The 12,015-nt window shown below is 33.9% G+C and overlaps 1 protein-coding gene across 1 annotated transcript; it reads left to right on the forward strand.

Moving 5' to 3' along the window:
* The first annotated feature begins 5,688 nt into the window (after positions 1 to 5,688).
* Positions 5,689 to 6,887, forward strand: LOC138313474 (uncharacterized protein MCAP_0864-like). Its single transcript, XM_069253898.1, has one exon. The coding sequence runs from the start codon at positions 5,816 to 5,818 to the stop codon at positions 6,854 to 6,856; it is 1,041 nt and encodes a 346-aa protein (XP_069109999.1). The 5' UTR covers positions 5,689 to 5,815; the 3' UTR covers positions 6,857 to 6,887.
* Positions 6,888 to 12,015: the final 5,128 nt, after the last annotated feature.

Raw genomic sequence — 12,015 nt, forward strand, 5'->3', positions numbered from 1 at the left:
TTTGTCAATCCGTTCGCACGGATTAGTAATCCGTGCACACGGTTTGTGAATCCGTGCACACGGTTTACTTATCCGTGCACACGGTTTGTCAATCCGTTCGCACGGATTACTAATCCGTGCACACGGTTTGTGAATCCGTGCACACGGTTTGTGAATCCGTGCACACGGTTTGTCAATCCGTGCACACGGTTTACCAATCCGTGCACACGGTTTGTCAATCCGTCCGCACGGTTTACTAATCCGTGCACACGGTTTGACAATCCGTCCGCACGGTTTACCAATCCGCCTATAATTAGACTAGATCTATGCACTGGTATCACTTTCTTCACTGGACAAGGGTTCAATTCAATTCTAAGGGTTAACACGGACTTGTATTAAGGATTACACGGTCATATAAGGTAAGGACATGCTACTTTCTCTTATCTAACCTTTTTGGTCAATTCTTTGTATTATTTTGTTAGGGAGAATAGCTGTATTCTACTTCTTACTTCGTGTTAATGTAATCAAAATGATGTGAGAAAACATACCAGGTGTACAATTGTCACGTTTTTCTTCGAGTTTATACGACGTTCTTATACAATATTGTTAGAAGATAATGGCTTATAATTAAATCCATATTTTGGGATACATATGATAAAATGTGGTATTACAGTGTACTGTCTGAAGTTTATGCAAAATATTGTATTTTTTCTGTTACAGGTATGGATGACGGATGTACATGTATGCCATTGGACAAGCGATATTTCGTCAAATATATCCATAGAATCGCTTGATTAAAAATCATAACTTTAGTTTTGATGTGGAATATGTACATGGGTCATTGGGATAAATCCTTTAAGTCCTTTTAGCAACCCAAAGTTTCTGCAAGCTTAAAATACCCCTATAGATATTATCCACGGTGATACAACGGGCTTAATAAAACTGTTAAGTACAGTGCAGATAATTGTCAGAAATAATGAATGATCTTAGTTCCTGACCAATGAAGGGACTGTCTTCACGGATAAACTTAAAATAATTGAAATGCGACGTATTTAAATTTAAAGTAATCCTGAAATTTTGTGTAAATTCAAGTGAATATAAGACATCGTTTTAAATAGATGGAACAACGTCTTAGAATGTGACGTGACAGTCGGGGAAAACTGTGTACGTTCGATATATGAGTAGTGCCTTATTGTATACCATAGCCATCGAAAAGCAAGTTTTGAACTGGAAATTTATATAATTAGGGCAGCATGCCAGCTGACGCCTGATTCACAGAAACAGCTGAGCTGTCCCTCACTGGGACCGGGGCTGACTGGGACCGGCGCTGGTGGGGCCCGTAAAGATAGATAACTCGTCTTCACTTATAGCAAACTATATGTGCTGTATACATATATTATATCCATGTGCTAAAATATATCGAGGTAAACCTGATTTTTAAAATAATAATTTAGTGTATATTAATATATATGTATTTTATATTATGTAGCTTTATCTAAATGTTAGAGATAGTTGTTTCTATTCTCTTGCATTTTCATCCACGATCCCGCTGACTGATATACCAACGTATGTTTTCAAATGAATTAGCAATTGACTCCATCCTTTTGTGTTCTTGTTGTTTTTAACGCTAAAGAGAAAAGGGAAAATGTTTTTTTTTAAACTATGGCAAAATTGTTTTAAAATAAAGAAATTGTTTTAAACTTATGAAAATATTTTAAACACTTTAAAAAAAATGCTGACAAAGTCTCAGCTCTAACATTTCAATTTTTTTTTAATTTAATTCTGATATGGTATATAGCATTTGTAATGTTCAAAGCTTGTGTCAATTAACTGTAAGGTTCACATAATATTGTATCACTTGAAATTGATATTTGGTTCATCGTTTTATTGCTACGTTTACAAGTATATATCCACTTCACTTTTTGTAAATGTAAAAAAATGTAAAATTGCTTATACATGTATATATATATATATATAGAAAGTTCAAAAAATGTTCTTTGTACATATATCATATATTTCTTCAAGAAAATAACCTTCATGACAAAGGTATTTTTTTGTTTACGTTTCTGTTAAATTTTGTTCATTCTATGGAACTCTTCTGTTTTGGGGAATAAAGAGGAATGTTTATTATCAATAATAAATATAAACATTTTCTTATATATTTATCCCATTACTGTGAATTCCATATAGAAGCTGATTATTACAAACCCAAGTCTGTACATCTACGCGTACGGCGACGGTATTTTTTTGTTTACGTTTCTGTTAAATTTTGTTCATTCTATGGAACTCTTCTATTTGGGGGAATAAAGAGGAATGTTTATTATAAATAATAAATATAAACATTTTCTTATATATTTATCCCATTACTGTGAATTCCATATAGAAGCTGATTATTACAAACCCAAGTATGTACATCTACACGTACGGCGACTCTCCAACGTCTCTTGATTACGATTGTCTTTCAACTTAGGACTATTTTTTCATGGCGCATTTTCTTTTAAGGATGCTTCACCGCTGACAAAAAGTATTTTATCTCTTTCAAAAACAGGAACAGACGAGTTAGTATTCTTCTTCAGTTACAAAAGTTATTACTTTACACCATTACCACCATTAAAAAGTTTGAGTTTCTCATTTTACTTCAAGACAAAAATACTGAAAAATAGTTAATTGCATCCCGAAAAAAAATCGTGGTACTCTATCCCATATGGAATGAAGTACGGGTTGCGCATGCACCAATAGCAAAACAAATTATATTATATGATTTTTTTTTTTTTTTTGTGTAATTTAGACATACTGTATATAAACACGATTAAACACCAATTATTGTTCAAATGATGAGTATCATTTTTTCTCTGTCGGCGGTGGAGCATCTTTAAATAGCATGCATATGTTCAAATTATTAAACAAAAGTACTAAACTAAAGAAAATATGTCTTCAATACCAGATAATCCTTAAAAAAATCGTATACAAACATAGACCCAACTCATATTAAACGCATGAAATTTTTCCTAAATACCGAGATTTTTCCAAAAAAAAACACCACCCTGTATACAAAGACGGACCCAGTTGGCGACAATTTGAATCATGAAATGTGATGCGATGCAATATTATAATATCTTCAGTATACACACAGAATTGATATCAAACGGATAACAAGATATTAAGATATCGCAATTTTCCCAAAAAACGACCCGGATACGAAGACTGACCTAGTCGGGTACATTTTGAATCAGGATATGTGATGCGATACAATATTGATAACATCCGCATTATTAATGCATATATACTTAATACCAAATATTTTATAGTGAAGAATTCATATTAAACACATAACATTATTTTTTTTTAATATCGCCATTTTCCCAATAAACCCTGTATACTAAGATGGACCCAGTGGGGGACATATTGAAGCAAGACATGGGATGCGATGCAATATTGATTACATATGCATTGTGGATGCATATAAACTTATAACAAATATTTTAGGGTAAAGAATTTATATTAATAAACTTATAATATTTCAAATACCGCAAGGTTTCCAAAATAAAAACCCGCCCATATAATTAAACGGAGCTAGTGAGGGACAATCAGGAAATGTGATGCGATGCATTATTATATATATCTACAATATACACACACATACATATACAGCATGTGTGTTAGAGTAAAGCATTGATATAAAAAGGATAATAATATATAAATATACCGCAATTATCCCATAAACGACCCCTATACTAAGACGGACCCAGTGGGGGACAACTTGAATCGGGAAATGTGATGCGATGCATTATTATAATATCTACATTATACACACAAATATACATATACAACATGTGTGTTAGAGTAAAGAATTGATATAAAACGGATAACAATATATTAGAATACCGCAATTATCCCATAAACGACCCCTATACTAAGACGGACCCAGTGGGGGACAACTTGAATCAGGAAATGTGATGAGATGCCTTATTATATTATCTACAATATACACACACATAGTCATATACAACATGTGTGTTAGAGTAAAAAATTGATATTAAACGGATAAATATATATTAAGATATCATAATTGTCCCAAAAAACGACTCGTATACTAAGACGGACCCAGTGGGGGACAACTTCAGTCAGGAAATGTGATGCGATACAATATTGATAACATCTGCATTATGAATGCATATCAAATTGATAACAAATATTTTACAGTGAAGAATTCATACTAATCACATGAAAATATTTTTAAATGCCGCGATCTTTCAAAAAAATACCCTGTATACTAAGACGGACCCAGTGGGGGACAAGTTGAAGCAAGATATATTATTGATTACATCTGCATTATGGATACATCTATACTTAATAACAAATATTTCATAGTAAAGAATTTATATTAAACGGAGAATACTATCAAATACCGCAAGGTTTCCAAAAAAAAAAAAACAAAAAAAACCGCCCCACATAATTGAACGGAGCCAGTGAGGGACAACTTCAATCAGGAAATGTGAAGCCATCCATCATTGATAATGTCTACATTATACACAATTGTATACACAAACAGCATGTGTTTTAGAGTAAAGAATTGATATCAAATAGAGGACAATATATTAAAATACCCCAACTATCCAAAAAAAACGACCCGTATACTAAGACGGACCCAGAGGGAGACAAATTCAGCCCGGAAATGTCATGCGATGCATATTGATAAAATCTCCATTATTAATGCATATAAACTTGATAACAAATATTTTAGAGAGAAGAATTCATATGAAACACATGACAATATTTTTAAATACCGCGAATTTTCCAAAAAATACCCTGTATACTAAGACAGACCCAGTGGGGGACATGTTGAAGCAAGACATGTGATGCGATGAATAATTGATTACATCTGCATTATGGATACATGTATACTTAATAACAAATATTTTAGAGAAAAGAATTTATATCAAACGGAGAATATTTTCAAATACCGCAAGGTTTCCAAAAACAACCCTGCCCACATAATTGTCACATACCGCCTCGAGACGTTTACATATGTTTAGTTAAGTATTTGGTAAGTATAGTTTGTTAGCACATTTAAATTACGCGCCATTTCTCACGCGTAACTTCATAAATAGGAACTACGCATGCGTGAGGCAGAAAAGGTAAGTTTAGCGTGGCAATACGGCAGACATCTTGATGGATTAGGATTTCTTTGCATTCCATAAAGTCATAAGGAGCGTGAAATGCAGTCACGGTAAGTCAATTTATGTTTAATTTACCTGTATATGTCGTGTATATGAACGACCGTGAACGTAAAGGTGTATAAGCTCGTGCATGATGATTTGTTGACAGTATTGAGTTAACAGGTACGCGTATTTTTGAAGTATTTAAAAATTAACAATCTACCTGGTACCCTACTTTGTTCCATCCGTAATACTTAAAATAAAGCATATTGCGGCTACGCAACCTCTGCATTCCTTTGCGGGGTGATTCACCTGCAATCATATTTAAACGTACTTGTTAGTAACATGACCTTCAAGGAAAATAAATATATACACATGTCACTTAAGTTAAGTATTTTTAATGTACAAAAAAACTGTTACTCGTCGCTTTATTTGTACTTAAAATACAGTTTTTTTATTGATACAAAAAAGGATTATTACAACATTTTTTGCCGAATTGAAACAACGCTGAATATAGTTACAAAAAAATAGTTTATTGCATTTTTTTTCACTTCTAAACCATTATAATTGTACAAGTTTTATGATATTTGTTGTTTAATAGGTTACTAGAACCATTTTCTAGTCCCACATAAAACAAAGTAGCGATCTAGAACGTGAATCATCCAAAATTCGCGATCATGCCTACTGGACCAGATGTAAACAAATCGGACGTCGCGGACAACGGCTTGCGGAAGAGTAATCGAACGTCAAATACAAGGGGAGCAAAGGAAAAATCTATATCAACTGGAGGATCTTTCACTGCTCCATGGACAGAAGAGCCATGGACTTGTTCAGTTTGCAACAAACTCTACACAGATAAGGATTCTAAACTATTAGAATGTCAACGCTGCGAAGGCCATTTCTGCACTAAATGCTTGGACAAGGGAGACAATGAGTACGCTGTACTCTCAAAGTCGAATGCTATGTGGTTCTGCGCTCCATGCAGAGTCCATATAGAAAAGAATATTAACAATGAAAAAATGATTGAGCAGAAATGCAAGGAAATAATGAACGAGTTTGAAACAAGGATCACGCAAATTGAATCTGAACTCAAGAACAAATGTGATGAAAACAAAGTGAGGGACATTATAAAGGAGGAAATGGCAACTGGAGTAAATAGAGAAACACAGTCTCTATCGACAGAAGCCCCCAAAACCACCACCAACACCCAAGAAGTTCTATCAGAACTAGAAGATAGAAAGAAAAGGGAAAATAACATCATCTGTTTTGGAATTGAAGAACAAACAAGCAATGAGGGAAGCGAAAGAAAAAGAAAGGATGAGAAAACGATACGGGATATCTTGTCAGCTTGTAAACTTAACAAGGAACTGCTTGACAGTATCACTAAAGTGGTACGTCTAGGGAAAATTAAGAAGCCTGAAAGCAATGCCAAAGAAAATGAAGATGCAAAACCAAGGCCAATATTGGTTTCATTTGGATCAATAGAGGATAAAAAGCTCTTCTTTAAAAACATAAGGGAGCTGCAAACAACTAAGGAATACAAATCAGTTAGGATCAGCAACGACCTAACGAAAACTGAAAGAGAAAATGAAGCAAAACTAAGAGACGATGCAAATCGCATGAACACAGAAAAATCTCAGTCGGGGAAATATGTATTTCGAGTAAGGGGCCCACCTTGGGACAGAAAAATTGTCCGGCAAATAAAGAAAGGAACCTAAAATCAGGCAAAAAATACAACACACAAACTCTCAGGACCGATTAAAAGTATTCTATACAAATGCTGATAGTCTACCTAATAAATTTGAGGAATTAAAGCTTAGGCAATTTGGAATCGAAGCCGACATAATAGGAGTTACAGAGATGTATCCAAAAAACTGCAGATATCTACCTAACAGAACAGAATTTCATATCCCAGGGTATGACTTATTTATGAACGAAAATGCATTACATTGTCATAGAGGGGTTGGTATATACACAAAGGAAACACTGAAAGGAGTAGAAGTAAACATAGGAAATACATTCAAGGAAAGCGTATGGGTGAAAATCAATCTTGCTGATAAAAAATTGCTTACTGATAGGATGTCTGTATAAAAGTCCGAATTCGAGTCCTGAAAACGTAGAGGAGCTAAACAAGCTCATTACATCTGTATCATCTGACCCAGAGTACAGTCATCTGTTATTAGTTGGCGATATCAACATGCCGAAAATTAATTGGAATACCTGGTCGTCAAACCACGACAAAGAAGGAGAGAGCTTTGTCGAATGTTTGAGAGACAACTACCTCTATCAACATGTCAAAGAATATACAAGAGAAAGGAAGGGAACAGAACCAAGTATCTTGGATCTTGTTATAACTAACGAAGATGAAATGATAAGAGATATTGCTTATGAAAGTCCAATTGGAAGCAGTGATCATTTGGTACTTGTCTTCAATTTTTTCTGTAAATCTCTAAAAACTTTAAATCAAAAGCCACGCCCAAAATATAGTAAAGGCGATTATACCAGTATGCGAGAAGATATGCCAGAGGACTGGTCAGACATACTCCACGGAGATATTTCTGAAGTGTACAAAAAATTTACTAATCTAATTATTGAGAAAGTAAATAAGTTTATTCCAAAACACAAACCTCGCCTCTACCAAGGAGATCAAAAAGATAGGACACCATTAAAAGAGGTAATTTTGAAGAAGATTAGGAAAAAACATAGAGCATGGCAACGGTATATGGAAACCAGAACCGAAGAAAAATTCAAAGAATACACAAGAATCAGAAATCAGCTTAAGTGGGAGATAAGAAAATCCAAACGAGAGTTAGAAAGAAAAATAGCAGAAGACATCAAAGAACAACCTAAGAAATTTTGGAAATATGTCAACTCAAAAAGAAAAGTTAAAACAGGCATTTCCGACCTCAAGGGCCTAGATGGAGATCTCCAGAAAATTGCTGTGAGAGACCAGGATAAAGCAGAAGTACTTGCTAAATTTTTTAGTAGTGTTTTTACCCAAGAACCACCAGGAGGCTTACCAGACTTCCAAGAAAGAGACATTAGCTACCAATTTGAGGAAATTAACTGCACGCCAGAAGCAATTGAAAAATTGCTATATGATTTAAATGAAAATAAATCCCAAGGACCGGATATGATGCACCCTAAAACCCTCAAGGAACTACGCAAGCAAATAAGTAACCCTCTAGCAGAAATTTTTAACAGATCACTCCAGGAAGGCAAACTACCAGAAGCTTGGAAAGAGGCAAATATAACAGCAATTTTCAAAAAGGGCTCAAAATCTGAGGCAGGAAACTACAGACCAGTCAGTCTTACAAGTATTATTGGGAAAACACTGGAAAAATTAGTAAGAAATAGCATTGTAAATCACATGGACAAAAATAATCTTTTGAGTAATAAACAATTTGGTTTTATAAATGGGAGATCTACGCAACTTCAGCTACTAATGGTTTTGGAAGAATGGACGAAAATAATTGACAACGGTGGTCAACTGGATGTAATTTACATGGACTTCATGAAAGCGTTTGATAAAGTCCCACACCGTCGTCTAATAAAGAAACTTAAAGGATATGGAGTGAGTGATAGGGCTACTAACTGGATAACAAATTTTCTTAGCAATAGATGCCAAAAGGTCATTGTAAATGGAGAAACATCAAAGATATATCCTGTATTAAGCGGCATACCCCAGGGAAGCGTCCTTGGACCAATTTTATTTGTACTCTACATTAATGATTTACCAGAAAATACAGAATCCCAGTCGCCACTTTTTGCAGACGATACAAAATTATACAGAGAAATCAGAAGCATAGATGATAAAAACATTTTGCAAAGTGACTTGATAAATCTTGAAAAATGGTCTGAAAAGTGGTTACTTAAATTTCATCCAAATAAATGTAAAGTCCTTGCGATTAAATCCAAAGAAAAGAGAGTATATAGTATGTCTGGAACAACAGGCGAGCAATTAGATCTTGATAATATTACATCAGAAAAGGATATTGGAGTAACAGTGGATGAAGATTTAAATTTTAGAACACACATCCAATTAGGAGTAAATAAAGCAAACAGCATTTTAGGACTGATAAGAAGAACCTTTACCTTCCTGGATGAAAAAATGTTTAAACTACTGTTTAAGGCTCTCGTGAGACCCCACCTGGAATATGCCTCAAGTGTGTGGAGTCCTTATATGACAAAGGACATAGAACTTATTGAGAACGTCCAACGAAGAGCTACAAAGCTCATACCAGGCTTTAAAGACTTGCCATACCCAGAGCGTCTACAGAGACTAAATCTGCCTACCCTAGAACATCGTAGGAAAAGAGGGGACCTGATAAATGTTTTCAAAATCCTGAAAAATATTTATGATGAGCGCGTCACATCGTCTATTTTCCAAATGGATACCAACAGCAGGACAAGAGGACACTCCTTAAAAATATTCAAAAAACGATGTAACACTGATATTCGAAAACATTTTTTCAGTTTTCGAGTTGTAGATACCTGGAACAATTTACCCCAGCATGTTATAGATGCAACAGATGTCAAGAAATTTGAAATTCTTTTAGACAATCATTGGAGAAACTGTCAACAAATATTTTAACTTTTTATATATGCTTATTAACTCAAATGAACACTAAATTACATGTATATATTATATGTATACTGTATACTCTACATAGAACGATTAGAAGAATATGGATACAAAGAACATTTATAATTACACTAGAAGTAGTAATCACTGTATCATTGAATTCATGTAATATTGATATGGATATAGAGGCTAAAAGCCTGCATCCATTATATGTCGTATTAAATCGTATTAAATTTTGTGTACATTCCGCTATCGGTCATCGTAATTTATAGTCTATCGTGATATTAAGCGGTACATGTACATGTACAGGTGTTAGCTACGATGGGGTTCCCCATTAATTCGTGTACACCGCACTAGACCAACTCCTTCGTACCAGGACTATAAAGACATTTCCCTCTCAACAACGATTCAGCGAAAATATAATTTTATATGCTTACAAAACGTGCATTTACATATTGATCAGTACTGCTTATACATGTTCTCATAGTTTGTAAGGTGTAAAGTAATGATAGAGTGTTTTTAAATAAGGTTTTTCTACTTTAATTACGTAAGTATCAAAAACTTGGTGTGCTAGATTTTATAATATTGTGAATCAAAGGTAGACATTTGTCACGCTGTTGATTATACAAGAAATTTAACCTAATATCTTCCAAATTACCTGTCTGATAAGTGTCACTGTTTGAAGAATAGAGAAACCCCGTGTTTTATACACAATCAACCCAGTCTTTTAAATGGACCATTTAAACTATAAATGTCTAAATTTCTTAAGCCTTCTTCATATGGAAGTTTGCCAAAAAAAAGTTAGTTATTGTTTTCAAAATAAGAAAAAAATAGTTGATTAAGGTTGATAAAAGATGTCAGTAAAATGAAACGTAATTTAATTACATATATCAAGTACAAAAATTAGGTGGTCAAGTAAACTGGCGAGAAAGATGTTCAAAACGTAATACAATTGATCAAAATATGTACCAATGACTTACTACATATATCATACTGTAAAACAACTTTCTTTCGCGTGCAATTTACCTTCACAAATTACTTGATCCATGCACATTCGCGAATTGTTTTCTCTGCGAATTAGCATCTTCATAATTTATATTGATATGAATTTCCATTCTAATTTTAGATTCGCGAATATTCATCTTCGCGAGCTTGTTTTGAAATGGAAATTTAGTAACTTAGTAGCCGTGAAAGAAAGTTGGTTTACAGTAATAATCCAAAATGAATGTCAAGCGTTACATGTCCCTTTATAGCTTTACTACTGGTAATTAGCAGGTGTTGTGATGAAATTTGTTCATAATGAATCCTGAAATATACAAAATATTAATGATACATTAGATGGACTTTAGAACAAATGTAAAAGACGATATTGTAGACGCATTTAGTGGAAGGTAACTTTGGGATATCTACAAATGTAGAATCCAACAACAACAATCTTTTGTTCAATAGAAAGAGCAAAATAAAATTAAAACCTGATCAGTTATCATAAGTTAATGGACTCTTGTTGTCAACAAAACCAGAACAATTGGTTCCGGTTACTTAAATGTACAATTACAATACACATAACACGTAGGAAAACTATAAGCAACAAGTAAATGTTGACCGTATGTAATATAGATGTGGACACTGGCAGATCTCACAGACTGATGTAGCCATTTGTTATAGATAATGGGGATGAGAGGGTACGATGAATACCTCTCAGATAGGGGGGAGGGCATAAAACTGAACGATTAGTGCCACAGGCATGGATAATTAATTACTCTACGGATTAAGGGCCCGGCGATTCTCCCGTAATACCAGCTGCCAACAGATGAGATATTCTGTATGCTTAACTATATATCACTTTATTAGTTGCATTGGGACTCTCACGAAATAACGCTGTTGTCTCGTAAGTTGTTGTGTTGCTTGTATGAGAAAACATGAAAAAATGTACATTTTATAAATAAACAAGCTCACAAATAAGCATGCCGTTATATTAACTAGTGTCTATAGCAGGTACAAAAACGCTTGATAGACCGAAATCGACTTATTTTTTTTTAATTAACAAAAACTCATATTTTGGTTATGTACGTTTTGTCTAATTTAAACATTGAACCATAGATGAAATATAGTATAACAATCGTCTATTCTTATGCTCATAATTCAAACCAATTATTGGCAAAATATAATACATCCACAAATAAACATAGTTCGGTGTCATCAAGGCCCACTACCTTTCCGGAGGAAAATTTAAAGTTTACTTGAAAACATGAATAACATAAGAAAATACATATCGATGGCCTAAGATGAGGT

The sequence above is a fragment of the Argopecten irradians genome, unplaced genomic scaffold (genome assembly GCF_041381155.1).
Source record: "Argopecten irradians isolate NY unplaced genomic scaffold, Ai_NY scaffold_0700, whole genome shotgun sequence".
Lineage (NCBI taxonomy): Eukaryota > Metazoa > Mollusca > Bivalvia > Pectinida > Pectinidae > Argopecten > Argopecten irradians.

What these genes read in the sequence shown, in the direction of transcription:
- LOC138313474 (XM_069253898.1), top strand. Translation starts at nt 5,816, where the DNA reads ATGCCTACTGGACCAGATGTAAACAAATCGGACGTCGCGGACAACGGC.